Below are 22,684 nucleotides of genomic sequence, written 5' to 3' on the forward strand. Positions count from 1 at the left end.
GAGATACCACAGAGATCGCACTCTAGAGACCAAAAACTGCTATGCTAAAGGAATGTGAATGCAGTAAAACCGTTTGGGATCTGCAATGCAATTAGTTTGTAATTTGCAATACAGGTTTCTGCAGATGGATTCCAATATCTAATCTGGATGTTGGTTGACAAGGGAAACATGACAAAGTAATGCTAATCTTTGAACTTCAGTGAAATTTATTTTTCTTCAGCCATCATTTCATACAGGAGAAATCAGCTGCCTGCTTTCATGTGTTCAAGATAAAAAAACCCCTCCACTAAAGCTAATTTAAAATTCTCTCCATCTTTACCATTTTACATGGTAGTGAAGGAAAAAATGTGACACTTTGGTAATGTCAGTGCATGGTATTGAGACAGTGTGCATGGTCTAGTGCAAGTGTGTGTCACTGACTGGTCACTTAGAGCCAGACAACTGTATCTTCTAGCTTCACTGCAGCAAAGAAACGGAGCAAAGAAATGGTCATCCCACTGCTTTGCAAACATTTAGTATGCAGTGGTGGTGACAGATAAGGAAAAAAGAACAGTGAGTCAATGGCTGCCCAAAGCCAATGATTTATTATCAGGTCTCATGTCAAAATCATTAGAAACTTGCATCTACTGTGTTCCCTAAATTGGGGATTTTCTTACAGACTTATATGTGCTTCAGCTGATCTCGCTACTCAGACCTAGTAGTACAGAGTGAAGCCATGAGCAACAAGCAGGCCAGACACAATCAATTCATGCCTTTGAATAATTAATAGGAATTCTTCAATATCCTTTTGACAACTAGTTGCTCTATCTTGAGACTTTGAATGCTAGGAGATGGTAAGAGTAAAATGAATTGGCAAGAGACTTCAGAGATGTAGTATGTTGATTGTGAGAAAGTGTTTAGCTTGACATGGTTCATACTACTGCATTGGTCTTCATTGGTTGTGGTTACCTATTCCCAAGAAGAACTGACCTGTGAGTTACAACTGTGGTACAAAAATGGAAGCAGAAATTAAAGACTCCTTAAACTGTGACAAGACAGGCAGTAGTCTGATCTCACATAAATTGTGCTGAACTAGGGTGTTATCTGTATGCAATTACCAAAATAAGTACTAGAAATAGTATAGGTGAGTAGTGTCAATTTCCTGTAAATTATTTTGCTGCTTTTTTATTCTTGAAGCTGTAAAATAGCCACATTCATTTAACTGCCTAGGCTTCAAGGCCTATACTCTCACAAGAGGTGCAAGAGCTAAAAGTCTTCTTTATAGTGAAATAAAAAGCAGAAGGCAGAGTGCAGTTAACTTAATTTCTTAAAAAATGCAAGCTTCTCTAGAATACACGAGCACTTCTCCCACTTCATTCTAGGCCAGGTTTAGACAGTTACTTTCTATTAGTTCCACTTGAAAGCACAAGCTTTAAAGATGCATTTTGCTGATAGAATCAGCAATTGCTGTGCAATATATATTCAACTTTCCTGTCAGGAAAGCCTTGTCCTGGGGCTCATGGAACTGAACCAGTTATAAACATATTTTCTGCTTTCCATATCAGTGTTCTGGATGATCGGAAATGAAAAATACTGAGCCTTCTTGCCTACCTAATCTGAATAATTTCCATTGTTTTCAGCTCACTCTCAAACAGCAGACCCGCAGAAGACGCAGTCAAAGAAGGAATCCAAGGGAGTGAGTGGTGGAAGGAGGCTTTATTTCACTAAATGTAAAGAAACTAAAATAAAGATTACTGAGAAACTATGAACGAGTACTTGTTTTAAAACAGAATCCAGCTGTTTCCCCTCCCTTGTTCAAATAAACGGTATAGCCACACTAAAGAAACACTGAATCATAAACACCCCAGCATCTGTTACAGCATAAGACAGTAATTATATACAGCAGGAAAGCTTTTAACAGATTAAGTCAAAGCTTGAACTACCTACAAAAACTAAAGCCGTAGGAAGGAGTCTACATTCTTACCCTGAGATGCTGGGCAAGGGAGTATCAGCAAAGTCAGAGAACTTGCTAAGAATAACTAATTCCCTTATGAAATGTTTCAAAGTGGTCTCTATTCCTCCTCTCTCCAGGGGCAGCTGTCCTATGTAGAAGAATGGGTGTGTGTACAGATCCACACAGGAGTTGTGAACTGCTGTGTTACAGTGCAATCCTCCTATACATGTCTGATATTAAGAATTCTTTTGCATGAAGTCCAAGCTTGCAGTCTGTTTCCCAACCTCTCCAGGAGCAGAGGCATTCAGTCCTTCCTCCTCTTTTTGCTCTCATGCTCATGTTCTTTGGGGCGGCTGCTATCTGAGGGCCGTTTAGAACCACCGTGTTGCTTAGCTTCTTCCAGAAACTTGTCCAAACCAAATGGATCCTCCTCAAATTGAACTGGTCCATCTCTGCCCCTCCCTCTGGTGTTACGATCCGAGTTAGAAAATTCTTTGTCAGGAACAAACCTGCAGGAGAAGGTGATACTCAGCTGAACAGCTTCAGAGTAGTAATTAAGAATATTTCTTAACTTTATTTTCTTACCTGTTGGTCTTGATTCGAGCTTCTAGATCATCACCATACATGTCCTTATCCACATTTTTACTTGGCCTGTAGATGTTTTGGGCCATATCTTTGCCACTTCTCCAAGGCTGGTCATAAACATTATAAATTTCATCCTCTCCTCCAGCAAAGCCACTGTCCATACCCTATGAAGAACAGCAGAACACCACAAATGAGACTGCAAAACTTCAGCTAACTTATTTTAATGTCAAAATACACTGATGGCGTTACTCAGATACACAAAAATGGTATTGTGTGATTTACTATTGATTTCAAATTATTCCGAGCACTTTATCAGGATATGAGTGGGTTTGGGTCTGGGATGAAGTCCAGAGTACGTAACATTACAAGCCTCAGTCCTCTTCCAAAGAGCAACAGGAAGGATTATAGCCATCCATATTTCAAAATAATGGATCGTTTCAGTCTACCCTACAAGTACAGCTGCCTACTAGCTAAGTACAACCATACAGAAATGTGTATTATTCAGAATTTCTGGAAAACATGATTTAAGCTGACTGATCCAAATCACACAGAGACGTAGAAGTGCCTGCTTGTTCATTTTTAGTTCATCAGCTTTCCCTTTTGCCTGCAAATCTTTCATTGGAGACATGAAAAAGAATGATTGACAAACTGCAGGTCTATTCAGGGACTTTCTGAAGCCTAATCTACTTTTTCATCTCTGAATAGTATAAAGTTCAGGGAAAATAAATATTGCTGTTATTTATTTATATCTTACAAACTATTTATATCTTACAAAGCATTATTAACATAAGCAATAATGGGAATAGAAAGTATTTACTTGCTCCTCTCTGAAAGCAGATTTCCCTATTCAGTCAGTACATTTGTACAAGAGAAGAAAATGAGGTCACTGCAGCTTGAAGGCAAAAATAATTTCTTTCTCCCCACTCCCCAGTGAGAAAAATAACAACACTTTAATCCAGTTGTACATTCAGAATATTACTTTTTTTTTGCTAAGGCTATGGATAAAGGAAATTAATAATTTCCTAACCAGTTCTGTAGAGACTTCTTTCAGGGTGTATCCACACCAACCATAAAAACAGGCTCACTTTAGTATTCTAGCCATACCCACTAAGGAAGGATGAGCATGTTCTCATAGAAAGCTACAGAGCTGTGAAAAGGTATTTTACCTTGCTCTGGTTGAACAGCCTCTGGTCATATTGGATTTCATTGGATGGCCTGGGGTTGGGTACACCTAGGGCAATAACTTCACTGATATCTCTGTTCTCATTTCTCTGCAGCTTTGACCTGAATTAAAAATTTAAAGTTTTATTAGGTCAGTAAACCATACTTGTTGACATGCTCAATTGCAACCTGATCCTGTATTAGTTGCTAACCATTTGCCTCAGGAGCCGGATTTTGACTGTTGCCCTTCCTTACAAGGTAGCATTTAAAATGTGTCTCCTGGCAAAGGAAACGTTTGGAAAAGTTATGTTCAGCTGGGCATGACATTTAAATTTGCTTTCCACTATCTTCAATTTACATCAAGCTGACTTCGTCTAAAATGTCATATTTGTTTTTCGCAAGAACCAGTGTAGTTATATTCTGGGAAGGCCAAGCAATCCAATTTTAAGATATTAGAGATTTTAAGCCTCCAGAAACCATTTGTGCTCAGAAATCTCACTGGCTTCAGCAAACAAGATACTTCACCCTACATTCATAAATCTAAGCTTACTTTAAATTAATAGTTTCAAGAAACAAAGCCACCATTGATACTCTGGTCTCACCAAAGTTATAGGATCAAGGTTTCAACCTTTGCTGTCAACACTTTAATTAAATCTGAATATACTGAAGTTCTGCTAAAAAAACCTCCACCCAAAACCAACACCCCCCCCCCTTCTTATTCATGTTGAAAATTCTACATTGAAGAGAGTACTGCAGTATTTTAACAGAGTAATAACTTTCCATACAGTGAACAAACTGTGCTTCATAACAGTGAATATCTCCACAAGGTACAATTCAGGCACTTACACTGAGCAGAAGAAAGCCCATTGTAATAGTTTCCCTAGTGGGAAAGTCTGTGCCAGTACAGGAATAAAGCAGCTTTTTCTTGTGACTCACCTTTTGTCAGGGGCTGCCCGGGAAAGATTTCTGTCATGCTGTCTCTCTTTGCGCCGGTCATGTCTGATTTCGTCTCTTTCTCTAGCTTCTCCATCCTCTGAACAAATGCAAGATTGCTCATTATAGACAAATATTTGAAGTTTGAATTAATTATGCCACAGACACTGGCACAGTAATTCTATTCAGTATTCTTTTACAGAAGAGTAGTGACCCTTAGCACTGTTTAAAATGTTACACTTTAAACAAACTAAACACACGGAACACCATAGGTTTCTTGTGCCACAAGCAATTGACTGTCCTTGACAAGAATCAAAGCAGACATATCCCAACAACTGTGTTTTCCCAACCTTTAAAAGCTTAGAATACTTGTCCGTCTAAGAATTAATATCCTAAAACATTTACAGATCATTATATCATAATTTAAGTGTAAAAATATTGTTCAAACACACAGGGATTTAAGTTCTTTGAAGAACATTCTGTGATGCAGTATCAGAAAATCACTCAGGTTGGAAGGGAGTCTAGTTCACGACCTCCTGCTGAAAGCAGGAGCAATGCTGAATTCAAACCAAGTTCCTCAGGCTTTTCACACTCAAGTGGGGAAAACCTGCAAGGATAGAGACTGCCAGACTTCCTAGGCAACCTGTTCCACTGCTGCTTGTCCTCATGGTGAAAACTGTTCTCCTCTCATGTAGTTGGAACCTCTTGCTTCAACTCTTGATCACTGTCTCATTCTTCCACTGTGCATCTCAGTGAAGACCTCTGATAATCTTGTAGGGATCACTGTGGTATGATCTTGTAGGAAAGCTCCCATTAGCTGGCCCCAAAGGCACACCTCCTGGCAGAACAAGCTTCATTCTCTCAGCATCTCCTGAACAGGCAGATACTCAAGCCCTCTGACTATTTCGATGGCTTTCCACTGAATTGATTCCTGTTTATCAATGTCTGTCTTGTACCTGGAGGCCCATAACTGCACAAAGTATGCCAGATGCAGTCTAACAGGTCACCACTACAAGGAGATTATTACTTCCCTTGACCTACTGGTTACACTCCTGCAGATGCAGCTTCGCATGCCCTTAGCTTTACTGTTGCCAGGGCACACTGCTGCCTTCTGTTCAGCATACCGCCACTAGGACTACCGGGTCCCTTCCAACAGAGTGGCTCTCTACCTCGCCAGTCCCCAGCTTGTTGGGAAGAGGTTAGTACATCCTAGCTACAGGGTTTGGCATTCTATGACCGTATCCTTCCACCTTCTAGAGAGACCATAACTGCTCTCTAAGTTCATCATCTTGATCTTTGAAGTGTAATTTCAATCAAAGCATAAGATTTATCACAATGGTTACAATTTAGTTAGGTTAGCAGGGGTTTTTTGGGCTTAGTGGCCCAACAGAACTACAGTTCTGCAAGACTAGTTATAACAGTGCAGGAGATAGAATATCGCATTTACCACCTCTGGAAACTTAAAAGACGGTTTAGTTCTTCTAAACAAAGTTGCCCTTCACCTGCAACAAGCTTCTCCTAAAAAAATAATTAGTTTAGAACCATCTAAGAAAGCCATCACTTGCACTGCTGCATTAATAACTCTGAAATTCTCAATTGTCCTAAACCTGTATACACCCACATACTGCTGTGAGGTTCAAACCCGGATTCCATCAAACCAGCCAGTCCATTAACCAATCAAGTGAAGACATGAACAGATGTCATGCTTAGAAATTTCAGCTGGAATTTAGATACTCTAAGTTCTCAGGTTATTGCTCCAAACCCACAATGCAGAGTGTTAAAAAAAGCCATAGCATCTTAATAACACAGAAATGTACCTTTTTCAACATGGGTTTTGATCCCTGCTCTTCTCTCCCTGGCTTTCTGTGCCATTTCTCGGAGCTTTTCCTCATGTTTCTCCTTCTCCTTCTGAGCCATCTTTCTCTCCACCTGGGCACGCATCTCTACTGCCTCACGAGCCTGCACAAATAAGACACGGTTAAAAAGACGGAAAGCCTAGCACATGTGGGAGACAAGCAGATCTTCTGTCATGGAGTTATCCAGTAAACAGGACAGAAGCCAAAAGAGGAAGTTTAAATCCGGACAGCCACAGCAGTTAGAGCTGAGAGACAAGACACGTGACTTCCAATCACTTAACCCACACTGAGCCACTGATTCAGAGACAGTGGGGATAAGACCTTTAGTCTTACATTAACCAGGAAGCAGGACAAATCAAAAAGCTATAGCCTATTCACAGTTGATTTTCCAAAGGAAATAAACATACAAAGAAGGTTAAACGATATGGAACAAAACAGTTTAAACAACCACCTGACCTTTCTGTCAGCAATGTAGAGCGCCTCAGCAAGCTTGGCAAAGTTTTCATTAATATGAACAGTCTGCAATCCTCTGCCATCTGCAGCCAGACGCTTATCTAGTGGAATGGTGTAACCCTACAGTGAACACAGAGAGGAAATTAATCACAGAAACATTATTTGTAATAACAAGTATTATTACATTTATGGTGTAAGAAAAGAAAAACACATACAAAACTCACAGGCCATCATTAATATGTCTCAATAGATCTCCTTTTTATATGTACTTCAAGTTCTTACCAGATAATACTAAGCTTCACTCCAATTCCACATTCCCCAAATCTGAATCAGTTTCCCTTCAAGTTTCATCTTTGGATAAAAGACAGTTTTTGATTGATAAAGTCCACTCTACTCTGTGTTAAGACCTACAGATAATAGCTTTTCCAGTCTCTAAGCTGTTTTACCATTTTTTGCTTAAAAATCATTTTACCTAAACAGTTTTCATACCTCTTAAGAGGTTAGATGATTCAAAAAGAGAAAGTAAGGGGCAAGACTACAGCAAAAGTAAGACACACTAAATGCCAATTTTACTTTCAGAAGCTGAAACCTAAAATTACTTATAAATGTTATTTTAAGATTCTTTAGTGAGCTCTACAAAATTTTTGCTTTGGTTTTACCATCTGTAACCTAAAATTTGATCTTATAATTAGCACCAGTCCCAGTTAGACAGCTGTGTTGGGGTAAGGAAAAAAAAAGTAACATCCAAACATGCAGCTTTTCCTTCCTCCACTTGAAGAGGCTGCCTCAGGACAACAGCTTGGTAAGTTTCAGAATGATTAGACTAGTTACTGCAGCAAATTAATAAATTAATTCTCCCCTCTCTCTGGGCATAAACTTAATGGCTTATAAAAATCAAAGGGACAAGACTTACCTACTCAAACAAGGAAGAAAAATAGCTAAGCTGACCAGTGATGAAAATTAACTAATGAAAGAATTCAACAAGGAAACTTTCCAGAAATGTGGACTGCAGTATTAAAAAGAAACATGCTTAGGTCTCTGATACCCTTCTCTTTTTCAGTTTAGATGGCTTTACTTGTAAACTCCAGAGATTTTGGTTTCAGACTGCACTATTATGGGGATTTTAACTAATGCCATTTTTTCCTCTCAAAATTTATAATCTCTGCCAGGAACTAACACATTTTCCCTCAGTTCTATATTCCTCTCAATTTGACAACCCTTATATACCAAACAGAAAAAAAATGAGCTGTACAATCATGTGTTCTCCATGCTGGAAGCCAGCAGTTTACCTAACTCTAGAGGTTTAAAACCAGTATTATTCAAGCGTAAATCATTCAATGAAGTTTCCCAGGAGGGTGCAAAATTAGAAAAATAAAATTGCAATAACATCATTACCTTTGCATTTTTCCAGTTTGAAATGCATGGAGGAATTTTCCACTCTTGCTGCTCTTTCACAGTCATCTGATTTAGGAGAAGAAGCAACATTATCTTCAGATTTATAGCAAAAGAAAATACTGTTTTCTTTCTCAAAGGCAACTTTAAAACTATTGAAATAAATTAGAGTAGAAAGTTCAGGACTCCACAAAAACCCAATTCTTCTTAAGCAGCAATAAGACGACAGAATCAAGGAATGGTTTGGTTGGAAGGCACCCTAAAGATCATCTAGTCCTAAGCCCCCTGCCATGGGGTTTATTTCTGCACTGTACCTTTGCCAACATTGAATAAAGTCATGACAGCTCTTTTGCCATCTTCTTAAGGTTTCACCAAACAGGCCGTAACTAACAGCCAGCTTGTGAGTTGTAGCAAATTGATGAACCACCCATGTCGCAGAAGGAGCTAATCCTTAATGACACACCTCAGTGTTATCACGATTAGTTTAACAGTGTTGTCTAAAAGCAACATAAGTGTATCAAGGCTAAAGCCTCAGTCCTCAGCCATGCCATGAACAAATTCAACAAGCAGCCCTGCATAAAATCTGAGACATCTACTTAAGCTTTGACAAGATACGTAAAACTGCTATGTACAGAACTGCCCAAATGAAAAAATTAAAAACTAACAAAAAGACTGCACCAGGCACAAAGTTTATCAATTAACATCACATCAAAAGACAAGTGAGGAGGAGGTGCACGAAAAGAACCAGATCAAAGCAGAACTTGTGAACCATCTAAGGATTCAAAACTGAGATCAGTTATGACATTTCATACCTTTCTACTAGGAGAGTGCATTACAGGTGCTGGAGGAGAAGGCGGTCCTCGTGGGATCTTCTTGTTAATTCTGAACAATTAAGAAAACAGTTACAATTACAGTCAGCATGTTGCATGGAAATACACTTCAGAATCTTCTATTTGCTATGAATGAGTTTTGGATAGTTACTTGAATCTTGGAGGCTCCATAGGGTCCTTCTGCATTTCCACCATCCGAATAACTCTCTGTTTTGCTCCAGAGTTGAATGCAACGCCTTGCTGAGATGGTGTGTATCTGAATAAAACAAAGTGCTCAGTTTTCTGCACACAGCTAGATATTCCTTTCCCACCTCTATTGTTACTCAGTTCACTACTCTAGCTGTCTTTTCAGTTTATCCACACCAGTTTAAGATTTCTCCAATGTGAATATCAGCAGCAGGTAACTGCACAGATGATACTGGACTGAGTGCAGAGACTTAGTTACACCAGACAAGAAGGTAACTTCCCAGGGCTATATTCTTCTGTTTCAATCTAGATTCTGAAGTAGAAGAAAAACTAGTACAGTACACACAGCCTGTCACAATACTCTCTACCTATGTATGTGAAGCCCTGGTAACTTTTTACTGGTTAGTAAGAACCTCTTTACATACTTCTTTTCAGGATTCACCTCAGGCCAAATGTAACCCTGCCATGAAATTTTTCTGTGTTTGAAACTCATCATGAGTATCAGCTTCCTTGTAATTCCAATTCTTTCCAATTGCTCATTTTCTATGAAGGAAGAACTTTGTAACGTGACTTGTCTTGACTTGAAATCACAATACTCTGTTTTCAGGCAGCATCATTAAAAGTGATCCCTGACAAATCTGTATTTTTTTGCTAGAACAATAACCCCTCCACAAAGTGCCACAGCTCATGACATGTTAAAAGACTTATTTCTACATGCTTCAAATTAGGTGATCATTAGTGGAATAATTAAAAATACATAAGCCAGTTTCATATTCCTCACAGAAGAACAGAATTCAAGAGGAATTTCTGTTCTCAGAAATTCAAGGCATATGCCAATTTTAACAAATTTAATGTATCACATCTTCTTACAGACACCAGCACTACATACCGAATGTACTGTGCAGGAGCCAGTTTGTCAGCAGCTCGAACTGGCATGGCTGCTGCAACTTTTTGGGAGACTGATTTCTCCAGGGCTGCTCTTGTCTTCTCTGTTATCTGAAGAAAAAATATCACACTGTGCATCTCATTGTATATGCAAGACAAAGCATACCACTGATAACTACGCACATCAGTGCATACAATACCTCTCTAATTGCCTCCTCATCTGGTCTTTGCAGTTCAGGATCATCCACATTCATGACCTCTTTTGGCACAAGATCTGTGTATTTGCTGTAAATAACCTGGAAGACATTAGATTTTAGTAGTAGTGGTGAACAGGAATACATGTACATATATCAAAGGAAATGTTTCAGGCTTAGACTTTACTTTAGGTATTAATTAAAATTCATATACAACTATAAATGCATTACAATCACATTATTCAATTACTCCCATAGAACAAGAATATACTCTGGATCCCATTTTACAGACAGAGTAATTGAAGAAAAGAAGCAATTTGATTAAATATAATTATATACGTTACTCTCAGAACTGTCATTAGAGACCATTTTCCTGCTTCTCATTCCTACTAGTTTCCTTTTTTAGGGTTCCCAAGACAGATAAAACCCCTAAGAATCAAGAATCTAAGTATTTTCCATCATCTGGATTTTTTAATTTCATTATGTTTACTATTTTCTTGAAAAAATAAATACTTGAGAAATCTGTTCTTGACACTTTCCCTTATATAGGTACTTGTGTCTTCACATAACATGCAGTTAGCTGTTAGCAGCTTTAAGTTCCAATTTTATATATAGGGAAGAACACTATTAGATGGCTACAGGGAAAAATTTATTGAATTGCATTAATGCTTCACAAGTATCCAGCAAAACAGAAAGTTTTAGTTCAAAGGGTTAAAAGTCCTTAGAACTATTATCTCAAGGTCATTATACAGTGCATATCCAACTTAAAATTGACCTTTAGCCTCAGCATTAATTAGTCACACAAGAGCCGTTTTCTGCTTCTCAGCCTTCACTCCTAAAATGTTAATCCTTCAAATTAGTATCAATAATATTCTAGCTTCTCAGATGCTGAATGAAGGACATCGGAAAAGCAGTGTTCCTCTAAGGTAATTAAATCTAAGTCCAAGTGTTTCGCTGCATGAAGAACAAAGTATGCTGAAAGGGCTTTAGAGCACCCCACAAGATAAAAAAAGAAAATAAAAAAATAGGTCCAAGAGGTACTCTAAAAACTACTGTACACTGAGGTACAAATGAGCTATTTAAACTCTGAAGTATTGCATACAAGTGGCAAACTGATTATGGAAGAAATCTGTGATACAGATTAAATTAGCCTGAAAATACAAATATTTCTGTCACCATCAAAAACTTGATACACTTGCATGTTTTAATTGTAGCCCTTTTTTGAGGTGATACAGAGAGGCAGATAAAGATGTTACACTTCTTTTTGTTGTTTTTTCTAGACATTTATCTTATTTTACTAGTAATGTTGAAATATTTTATTAATCTAAGAAAAAAAGGAGACTCAGATTGTTTGATATTGTACTATGCCCCTCCACTACCATTTTTCAATCTACAAAATTCAAAAGCAAGCATTAGCCATGTTTCAGATTTCACTTTGATTGCTACTGAAAAGCAGAATCTCCTTCTATGCAGAAAGAAAAAGCTCAAGTTTTGGTACAGCTACGTGATTCCCTGGGTGATTCCCTGGCCGGGGCAGCCTTAATAGGCAGTAATAAGAAATCCACATACTGCTGCAATCAGAAAGAGAACAATCTTACCCAACTCGTTGTCTAAGATACTGTACCTCATGGCAGGACTTAGACATCAATCACATTCACAGTTTCACAAGACACTTGATAGATGCAGTGTCTTGACAGAAATTTCTTAATTTGCTACACATAAATTCCTCTCCTTGACATATTTTGTTCTCTATACCCCAACCAGCCCTGTACAGGGCTCATCAATCCTACATGTAAATCAAGAATCTACTATGAAGCAATGCAGAATGAATTTTTTCCTTGTCAAAGAATGGTTCTTCCATACGAAGCATGTAACATTTTAGAGGTCATTAAAATTGCCTGGTTGTAAGCCTGGTGCACACACCAGAGAAAAAATTGGTGATAAACTCTCAAAGCTCTACCACAAAGGCAAATACATCACAAGTAAAGAACACTTTTGATTATTTTAGTTATATTCATGTTCCCTTGATCTGTCCAATCGCTGTGTCAGGAGTTCCTTCAACAATGGAACTACTCTCATGTAAATGTTTCAGTTGAATTGACAATCTTGAGAAAAAAGCTGTAGGTAAGTTTTGTGATTCTTTTTTTCACCTCTAACATCTAAGCCACAGCCTTGGGCCACCAAGAAGAAATCCAACTCCTGCATGAAAAGTTATCCTTGCCGGAAAAAAGTAATGGACCTAACAGTTCCATTTTTTGATTTCACTCTCTCTTCTGTCTTCATAAAAACACAGGATGCAATTACATGTCCTTATTTTCCTAATAAGGGGACAGCGTCAGTCTCACCAAAATGTATCAATATTGATGTGTTATTTTACCCTGGCTTTTAGTAATGTGAGTAGAGAAAGAACTGGAAGAATTTACAGCAGCACAAGCGCCAACCACACAGCTAGTGCTGGAAATCTTTCATCTCAACCAGATAGAACTTCATCCTCGGATCCATAAGGTCATGCATCCAGCTCTCCCAACATTATCCAGCATTTCATGTCTAGCAGACTTTCTGCAGCCCCAAATAGGAGACTTGTCAGACTATCCCATTTATGTCAGCATTTTTCAAGGAACATTCTCTGAAGCAACTGTTTTTTTAATATGTAAGGGAACAGATGCAAGAGAGATGAAACCACTGCAACAGTAGAAACTGCTGACAAGTCATCTAGAGATAGGGGCTGGATGACGGAATGGCTGCCTCTACAAGAAGGCAGAATACTAAATTCGACTTCAAAAAATTCCATAAAATGTAGCAAAAGCAAAATTTGCTTCTTAACTCAGACCAAACAAGTAGCTCATAGAATACGTTCAGAAACTCCATCTCATTTCTGGCAGACTGCTAAGTATCTATTTCTTTTAGCTCTAAGTATTAAGATTGAAGAAATATTTGAATTATGGCTGCAGTCCTCCAGAAAATGGAACATCTGTATCTAATCCTACTGACTAGATATCTGTACTATCAGAAGTTCTTAGAGAAAATATTCCACATTATTCAACTCAACACAGATCACTGAAGAACTGCTCCCTATGACATCTCTGCCAGTACTTTCTCCTGCAAAACAAATCAAGCAATAGTAGTTCTGCTGCTTCCAGTGAAATAGTTTCAAATATTTGTTGGAGCCCAGAAAGTCAACCATATCCTGGGCTGCATCAAAAGCAGTGTGGGCAGCAGGTCAAGGGAGGTGATTCTGCCCTACATGGCTGAAGAGAGACTTTTTACAAGGGCATGTAGTGAGAGGACAAGGGGGAATGGCTTTAAGCTGAAGGAGAGTAGTTTAGATTAGATATTAGGAAGAAATTATTTATGGTGAGGGTGGTGAGGCATTGATGAGGTTGCCCAAAGAAGATGTGGATACCCCATCCCTGGAAGTGTTAAAAGGTCAGAAGAGATGAGGCTCTGAGCAACCTGGTCTAGCAGAAGGTGTCCCAGCCCAAACCACTCTATGAATCTATGATCTAGTTTTCCCTAAGTTTTACTCCCCCTTGAATCACAACACTTAATCTTTACTCTCAGGATTTACATCCAGCCGGACGCAATCAGGATCAAGCTGACCCAGAAGGCTTAGGTTAGGAAACCCTAATTCTACAGTTCTACAAAGCCTGATTTTGGAAAAGCCCCACATCCCTTCCATTTTGGTAAGTATTGCTACAAAATGAGTATATAGATATCTTTGTTACAGATGCCATATGGAAAGTTCATGAATGCCGGTACAGATCTTCATGAATCAAACAGAACAAATGTTAACACCTTAAATTTAACTCTATCTGTTCTAAGTATTTTCCCAACTCTGAACCAAATAAGGCACAGCAAAAGATTATAATCACATTTGCCTCAAGCCTACTATCATATCTAGTTATTTTTCAAACATACTTAGATTCCAATCTGAACAGTTCTATTACATGCAAATTAAAAATGATCCTAATTAAAAATTAAAATTAAAAATGATCCTAAAAATAAAGATGCATTTGACAAGTTGTAAAAAATTAGAGCTTAACTAAGCTAATTTTTTTTCTTATTTTTTGACCTGCAGCTTCACTAAAAGTGGTATGATTATTATTTCTTGTCTACTTCTCTGTTTCAAATTATTTTTATGCTTTGGAAAAAGTAACATTTCTATTTAGTATGAAGTATCACATATTTAGTCACAAAATTCTTCAAATATAATTAATCTTTTAGCACCTTCCTCTTAGATAGTTCCAGACATTAGATAAAGTCTGATGGAACTCCAGTAAAAGTTTCCTCAAAAAAATATTGCCACTGCTGTTGTTCGTTTAGTCTGACTACTTTCTTCCACATGACAGCATGGAGTCCAATTTGCACTCATCTTTTTCAAAGGTACTGCAGTAACATATGAGGCACAGGATGAGGATAAACAAGATGAGACACTTTTTTGACACTCAACAGTGTCTGTTAAATATAAAATCTTACTGGCTATAGAATCAATTTAAAACAACAAAAATTTATGCGTTAAAAATAAATATTTTCTCTGATACCCTTAGAAGGTTGACTCTATTTTTTTGTTTGAGAGGTAAAGTTTATATTCTGGCTTTCTCCCTTCCTGAACTGCTGTAAGACATGGGGCATATTACATATCCATACGCTTTGCAAGGCATCCTAAATTAAAGCGTGAGAAATCAAATTATTTTGAAAACAACTATTCATATCTATTAACTAAAACACTCTTATAAGTTAACACTGTGTTTAGATTTTCTTTGGGTTATCCTATTTTTACAGGAAATGCTTGCTGGAACAAGCAGCTGGTCGTACACTTGGTTGTGCCTCAGCAGTTTTCCAGCCTCCAACACCTGCTTAAGAGAATTAAAGTCTAATGTAGTCCATTTGGTTACATTTGGAAACGTAGATGTAAATACTCTTCAAAGTAGACTTAGGAGACCCAAGTACCCAGTCTCCTCAATACTGGTTAGGACCTCAAGTGTCAGGTAATTGAAGTTGGTTCCCATTAGACTGAATGAGAATCTTACCATCACTGATCTCAGCATAAAACTTTTGGAGTATCACCACTGGCAATACTTTCTGCAGCAATTAAAGAACAATAACAAAAAGAAGTACCAAACAACACTGAAAACAGCCAAAAGTGTCACATGTTAAATCAGTGAGACACAAGGTGCAGTGTTCTGAAAGCTGAACTATGTTTTCTGTCTGGTTTTCTGCCCTCTCTCTCTCCATGCTGAAATGAGGCTGCAGAGCTGTTTTCAGTTTCTTGCCTTCATTGGAAAGCTTGCTAATGAAAACTGCTAAGCCATCAAGTAAGTTCTGTGTAGAGACTCTCATCGTTTTTGCCTTATCTTTAAATTACATGACAGAGAAGAACATAATTTCTATCTGAAATTATTTCAGTTCTTTAAGTTTAAGAGAAGAGGATGCAGTCCATTTGGCTAACGCCAGGCCAATGAGTTTAAGTACCTGCAATGTGTACATACAGCTTTTCCAAGTATACATGCCAGTTGAATATGTAAAGAAATATTACCTTGTCCTTCGATTGTCCTTGTCGAGCAATAGCATCATATTTTATTTTTCCTTCTGCATCTACCTGAACAGCCAAAGCATTGGACATTTTCTTCTTTCGGCCCATATCCAATGGATATTGAGCTACATGAATTTCTGGGAAAGCACCCCCATCTCCAAAATCCTACAGAAAAGAAAAAAGTAGTGAATGCCCAAGAGGTATAATATTTGCATGGATGGGAAACGTGCAGGCAATACTGTGCTACGAACAATACAAAATTAAGTATTTAACTCACATGTGAGTTATTAATTAGAACTTCAAAAATTTACCTTCTGCAATAAAGCAACTGTGGATACTAAAATTACAAGAGCAGCATTTTTGATGAAGATTTCTGCTGGTTGTTGCTTGTCACATCATAATGAAGTGAACAAGTTAAAAAGGCATTGCATTCCTTTCAAAGCTTTACAATGGTACAAATGTCAAGTGTTTCCTTATTTTGACATGTAAATACACTGAAAACTGGGCCAGCACCCAACAACGCAACATTCTTACACTTTACTTCCCCTCTCCTACAACATGTTGCTTTAAAAGCATTTAATAAACAGAAAACCAAAAGACCCCTTAAGACAGATCATCCTGGCTCAGTAACACTGAGGATGCACACAATATTGGTACTATTCATAAAACAACTTCAAGCTACAGTTTCAAGTGTAATTCTTTGAAGGAAGCATTTGTTTAAAGCAGCACGAGCATCTCCCCCTTCCTCTGTTGCAATGGCACTGCTTATGTGGAGTCTGGTAACAAAACAGATCAAAGAAGAAGAATGTGTGTCTTGGGCAGATTGATCTCCCTCCATGCTCACCTCATGACCAAGGAGTTACCACCACTGGGACAAAGAGTGGACTGAGGCTGGAAATGACTGAACAGAACACTTCCAAACCAGGACAACATGCTTCTGCCATCTATAAATGCTCCTTGAAACACAGTTTCAGTTATTTAAAGTTTTCCAATGCATGTCTCACATTCAACGACTAATTGTTAAAGTACCGGCCAGAACAAGTGTCAGTCATGCCTCCATTTTTGGTGGGGTTTTTTGCACATTTCTTGATGTATTGAGAACAGGTTTTGTTTTTTCCAACACTGGCATTTCAGGATCACTGGACAAAGGTTATGCTTTGAATCCATTTATTGCTCTTGAATTTGCATTTGTTTATGAAGCACAAAAGGAGCCCTTAACAGTCTTTTTGGGATGTCTATCAATTTGTGGCCCAGTGATGACAGAAACTCCTTGTAAACCTGCATCACCTGACTTCTTGAAAAATTCTTTTACTACCATTTAGAAACCATAAGCACAAAATAATAACTTTGGTAATCAACAGTGTAACAAGGGAACCCTACACTGGGTATAATTTTTACATCATAACACTTGTCTAAATGCTGAATCCACATGTTTTCTTTCAGAGAACCACTGGAACTACTATTTGAAATACATGGATCACCATGGAACAGTGTTGGATCCATCTTTACAAAAATGGGGCTCAAACATAAACCAGGGTAAAGCTGTTACAAGCTCATTAAATGATGGTATTTGGGAACAATGTAGGATCATACATGAAATACTTTAATAAAACCTCAACAGTGTGCCTGGTCCCAAGAGCACTGGTCTGTGACTCATCAGAGCAGGTCTCAGATATTACTCTCAAAAACCATTTCAAAGAGTGCAAGGTTTTTCTGGCTCACAGTGAGAGACTATACTAAACTGGTTTTGTAATCAGAGCTATACATCTGTATTTTCCCTTCTACCTTTTAACAGTTCCAGCTGAATTCACATTAAACTGGCACAGATTACAGCTAATGACACACAACACTGTCCAAAACCCTTTTATCAATAACATACTTAAACAACACATATCTGACTAATTTTCAAGTTTCCTTCCAACTGTAACAATTTTGGCTTTCAAAAGCAGCTCTCTTTTTGAACAGAACAGATAAGAGTGTGATATACATGTGTTCACTTATTCCAGCTATAATCTGGAACATGTATTTAATAAACAGTGACAAAGGAACAACATAAATGTCCTTCTCAGAGAACCTGTGCATTCACAGATTGAAAACCAAAAAGACCACAGACCTATTTCCTTATTACAATGCAACCATCTCTGAAGGGAAGAATCCTTAGAACATCATGTTTACCATCACATGTTTTAAGTAACCTGATGAATTAGAACCTCCCCCACCACAAGAATATATTAAGCAGTCTTGAAAACGCTGCACATGATAAGACTTTGCAAAATTCTGTGCTCAGAGTTTATTTCTACTCCAGAAAATATACTTTTTCCCCCATTAGCGGACACATAACTGCAATATGAATTTAAATATTTACCTCTAGCACTCGTGGTATCCATCCTTTCCGGTACCCGTACGGGGGAGGTTCCCTTCGGGATGAGACCAGAGCAGTCTGCCTGGATCTTTGAGCTCTAGCTCTTTCTTCTAGTTCTAGCTGGTCTTGGGACAGCTGGGTTGGAGCTGGCAAAAAACTGCATGTCCGCAGATAGATGCCAAAAGAGAAAGAGATACAAAGTTAATTCTGATAACTTCATTCAGTGACACTCAACTATGCTTGAACCAATTTCTTTTTAAGTCATTACTGTCTCTATAATCACTCTCTGGAGATTATGAAATAATTTACGGAACTTGAGCATTACACTCCTAAACCTGGGAGCAGTAACTTCTGAAATTACAGGGGCAAAAGCGACGTGTGCTTTCGCAGGATTCCGGAAGACTGCTATAACAACGAATGCTAAATTAATCCACATTCACACTGCGTTTGAACAGGAGTGTGACTATGCCTGTTCTCCAATAGGAATGACACATACCACCGTGTGCTCTTTCCACCCTACGGAGAAGGAAAAAAAAAAAGTCCCTAAACTCAAGGACTCTCTCTTTTCTCAAAGCAAACATCCTCAGAGAAATCTGTCAACAACCGCCCCCTCAGAGCCTGACATCTCCCGGTCAAACACAACAAGTCGGACCCCAATTCCTCGACTTCCCGTTTTTCAGCTCCTCTGGTCTACGGAACCCTTCTGCGCATTTACTAAGGAAGCGCCCAGACAAACTCGGCATTCCGGGGCAGCCACTGGAGATGCACTCCCGAGCCCTGCGAGGGACACGGCAACTCGTAACAAAGACCGTTCGCCCTCTGAGTCCGTGAGGGAACCTCAACAAAACCTCACGGACCCGACGGAGGCTGAGGGGCTCCTTCCTCCCGCAGGAAACATGCGAAGGAGGCAGAGCCCTCAAGCAACGGCACTACCGAACACCCGCTCCCGCCGGGGCAGGGCGAGGCGGCTCTCCCAGGCCCTCCCTGCGGCCCCGGCCCGGCCGGCGGGCCCACTGCCCAGGAGAGGCCGCGGCCCCGCGGCGCGCCCCATGAGCGCGGCCCCTCCCGCCGGTGGAGCCCCGCAGCGCGGCGGTGTAGCCCCGGGCCGGGCGGGGGGCGCGACACCCTCAGGGCCCAGCCGGGCCCGCGGACCCACCTGGTGAGCGCCATCTTGGCCTCCGCCGAGCGCTCCGCACCCGGGCCAAGGGAGGGCCAACTGCGCATGCGCCGGACCCGCAGCGCGGCCCTGGGAGCTGTGGGATTGTGACGTCACTCACAGCGCGACGGTGCACGGGCGGGCGGGCCGCAAGGAATCCTGGGAGGTGTAGTTGTACAGGATCCCCGTTTATTCCTTTCAGCGGTCCCAATCAGCGCTCTTGTGCTACTCAGGCAGTATCCAGTAAGTTCAGTAACTTCGCAGTTCATCCAGATGAAGGTGTCCAAGTGAAAAGCGGGAAATACAGAGCAAACGGATTGAAATAAAATTTCTTATTCTGATATCTGCTACTTGGAAATCATTGAATTGGGACATGGGACAGAAGGGAAGAAGAGAGATTGAAAGTGGAATAAAATATATTGATTTAAAATAAAAGCTTCTACATTAAATACCAGGAGTTGTCTATGTTAAATGGACATTTGTATGTTCCACAGGAGTTTTTCTTTAAATCAAGTCAAGAAATGGACTCTTTAGAGGATAATTAAAATTTGGAATATGAAAAAATACTTCTCAGGGAGTTGTAATAGATGGGAACTAGGTGGAGCTTTACACGGGCAAGTTGCTATTTGTGTTGAAGGGGTAGTGTGTGTCACCATCCATAACCGAAGACACTTACTTATTAATTAGTAACTGCCATCACTGCGTCACATCTAGTGAAACAAAGGGAGAAGAGTCCCGCTGGTCCAGGCACGGTTCATCTAGCTGAGAAACACGAGCCAGTCAGAGAAGAAAATGTAGAATGATTAAAGAAACAAACATGGTCTATTGGAAATTAAAAAATCATACCATAAGAGGCAGGAAGACAATAAGGCAGAGTAAATGTCTGTCTTGCAGTCTTTAGTCAATTTGTCTCATCATCTAATCTGCAGGGCAGACTAGTCCTGCAGGCTAAATTAATCTGTTACAATTTCTAGTTGAGGGGAGATTTGGAGGAAGGTAAGGGCAGTCCTCTTGCAGTCTCTCTATACCAAAACTCATCATCTCCAGTGAGAATCAGACTTTGGCTTAGCATTGTGGTGACAGCAGCTCTGTCATCACCTCTGTGAATGACAGATACTTGCCCTTCTCTCCGAGACAGCTGGCCTCTTATGAGCACTTTAGACAAAGCTAAAGATACAGGAGTTTGACACATACCATTTATCAATAATTTTCATGAGCAAAACTCATCTGTCATCTCTTTTATCCATTTCTGTCAGTCATTTAGTAACAGAATTGCTGTTGTCACATCTGGCAATATTGCCTCCTGATTCAGGAGCCTCGGCTCCCCATCAGAAGTTGCCAGGGCTTCTGTCTCTGTGGAAAAAGTACATTTTTTTCCCTCCTGCTTTGACATTTCTCCTTCTTCCTTTGATGTGACGTATTTAATTCTGTATGGCAAATATACAACTTTGTGAGCTATTTCACAACACAGTTTATATGACAGCCATGATACAAATTTGTTTAGAAGGTAAAATTGTAGGTGAGCAATCTGCTTCAGCTCCTGCACTAAGGTGCTTCTTTCGTTTCTTCAGTTTTACAGCTTGTTCCGAGAACTGTGCACTCCCTTTCTCACTGTGGACAGTGAGCTCTAGGTGCTTGCAGATGTTTATAGCTGTCTGGCTATAAGCAACGCTGCTTCTTTTGAATACTTTATTTTCTTCCTCTTGAAACTCTCGTTTTTTGTGGTTTGATTTTAATGTCTGACTTGGCTAATTTTGAGCTTGAGAACATGAAAGGCTCTTAGCCCAGGATAGAGTGGACCGTATGGTACAAAGGGGCTGTATAAGCTTACTCATAACCATATGGCTGTGTAAAAATATCACAGTCTTTATTTTATGCAAGTGCTACAAATCCGGCTGTGACTTCTTGTCCCTGCTCTGCCTTACCTATCACATATTAAACCTAAATGCTTACATATAGGGTTTAACTGGTCAAAAATGTACTGGGAAAAAAAAATCAGAGAAGTTTTGTACTCAAAAACTGTGGGAAGTTTGGGGAGTTTGAATCTTTTTCAACATTTACAAAATAAACTATTCAAGCTTTGGTGTAAAGCAATGTTTCTTGGCCAATTATAGTCCGAATTTGCTTACTTTTTTGAAATCAGGGAAATTCTTAAAACCAGAATGGGTTTAATTTCTGATCTAATACATTTCTGTTGTTGTTGTTGTCACATTTGATTCATTGTGGTTTGTTTGAGGTTTTTTCTCTCATTTTCTTCTAGATGTGAGAAAGGAATTAATTTTTTTATGTTAGGTGAGGTACCAGACCAAATAAATAAATTACTCACATAATTGTCCTTGAACCTGACCTGGTACACCTCCCATTGCTTCTGATGGTGTTTTGATTAAAGAATTAGCACTGTGCAACACTCAAAGTCCTGTGCCACCTGGGTAGAGAACTGGCTGGCATTTTAAAGAGCAAAGGAATCGTCAGCAGTGGATCAATGCTGTGTCAGGATATTTCTGAGGAAGTTACAGAGGAAGGGATGCTAGGACTTCTACTGCTTGCTTTTCATCAGCTTGCGATCAATATGAAATTGTTATTCAAAAAATTTGTATATTTCAAAATGAGTGGCAAAATGTTTAGTGATACTGAGAGGAGAGTCATATAGGGTGAGCTAGACTACTTGGGAAGTAGAATCCATTCAAACGAGATGTGTTTTAACATCACATTGTGCAAACTTCTGTGTCTATAAGAAATTGGGGGTTAAGTACAGACTGTCCTGGGAACCAATGACTCTGAAAAGGACTCATGAGAGTTATGAGACAGAAGCAGCTTAGCATGAATTTCTTGTGCTATGAAGTAACAAAAAGCCTTGTGCAGCCCATGGATGTAGAAGTAGGGACATGGTGAACCCTAGAGGGACTCTGTTGTCTGGTGTTCAAGTTTCTAAAACAATGCTGGAAGGTAGAAGAGGATTAGAAGACTAGAAAGATAACATAAGGCTAGAGTTAATTGGAAGTGTAAGGGAAATACAATAAGTAAGCTTTTTTGTGGTGAAGTTTAAGAGGTAAATGTTATATTGCCAGACTAGAATGAGATGAACTCCTCTTATCTGTCCTTTGACAACTACCTTACAAAGGAGAAATAATCTGAGTGAGCAAATTAAAAACTTTAGTATGTTTTGCTCATTACAAAAAAATTGAGAGGAGATTTGACCATCCTGTCTGTGCACCTGTACAAGTT

General features: G+C 39.2%; 1 protein-coding gene across 1 annotated transcript; it reads right to left on the bottom strand.

The window, feature by feature from the left end:
• Positions 1–1,676: 1,676 nt before the first annotated feature.
• On the bottom strand, positions 1,677–19,574 carry SNW1 (SNW domain containing 1). The gene is made up of 14 exons (XM_027672616.1): positions 19,460–19,574; positions 18,307–18,460; positions 15,945–16,106; positions 10,415–10,510; positions 10,219–10,325; positions 9,295–9,399; positions 9,126–9,195; positions 8,317–8,382; positions 6,925–7,041; positions 6,430–6,571; positions 4,616–4,712; positions 3,685–3,802; positions 2,519–2,682; positions 1,677–2,442 (listed from the first exon to the last, which is right to left on the bottom strand). The coding sequence occupies exons 1-14, from the start codon at positions 19,525–19,527 to the stop codon at positions 2,238–2,240; spliced, it is 1,671 nt and encodes a 556-aa protein (XP_027528417.1). The 5' UTR covers positions 19,528–19,574; the 3' UTR covers positions 1,677–2,237.
• Between the last annotated feature and the right edge of the window lie 3,110 nt (positions 19,575–22,684).

Source organism: Neopelma chrysocephalum, unplaced genomic scaffold (genome assembly GCF_003984885.1).
Source record: "Neopelma chrysocephalum unplaced genomic scaffold, ASM398488v2 Primary Assembly neopelma1_24, whole genome shotgun sequence".
In the NCBI taxonomy this organism is placed as follows: domain Eukaryota; kingdom Metazoa; phylum Chordata; class Aves; order Passeriformes; family Pipridae; genus Neopelma; species Neopelma chrysocephalum.

Excerpts from the sequence above, each read along its gene's own strand:
- SNW1 (XM_027672616.1), bottom strand. The coding sequence starts at position 19,527 with ATGCGCAGTTGGCCCTCCCTTGGCCCGGGTGCGGAGCGCTCGGCGGAG. Across the intron at positions 18,461-19,459 it reads GCCAAGATGGCGCTCACCAG|TTTTTTGCCAGCTCCAACCC; the intron begins GTGGGTCCGCGG and ends GCGGACATGCAG. Across the intron at positions 10,511-15,944 it reads AAGGACAATCGAAGGACAAG|GTTATTTACAGCAAATACAC; the intron begins GTAATATTTCTT and ends AATGTCTTCCAG.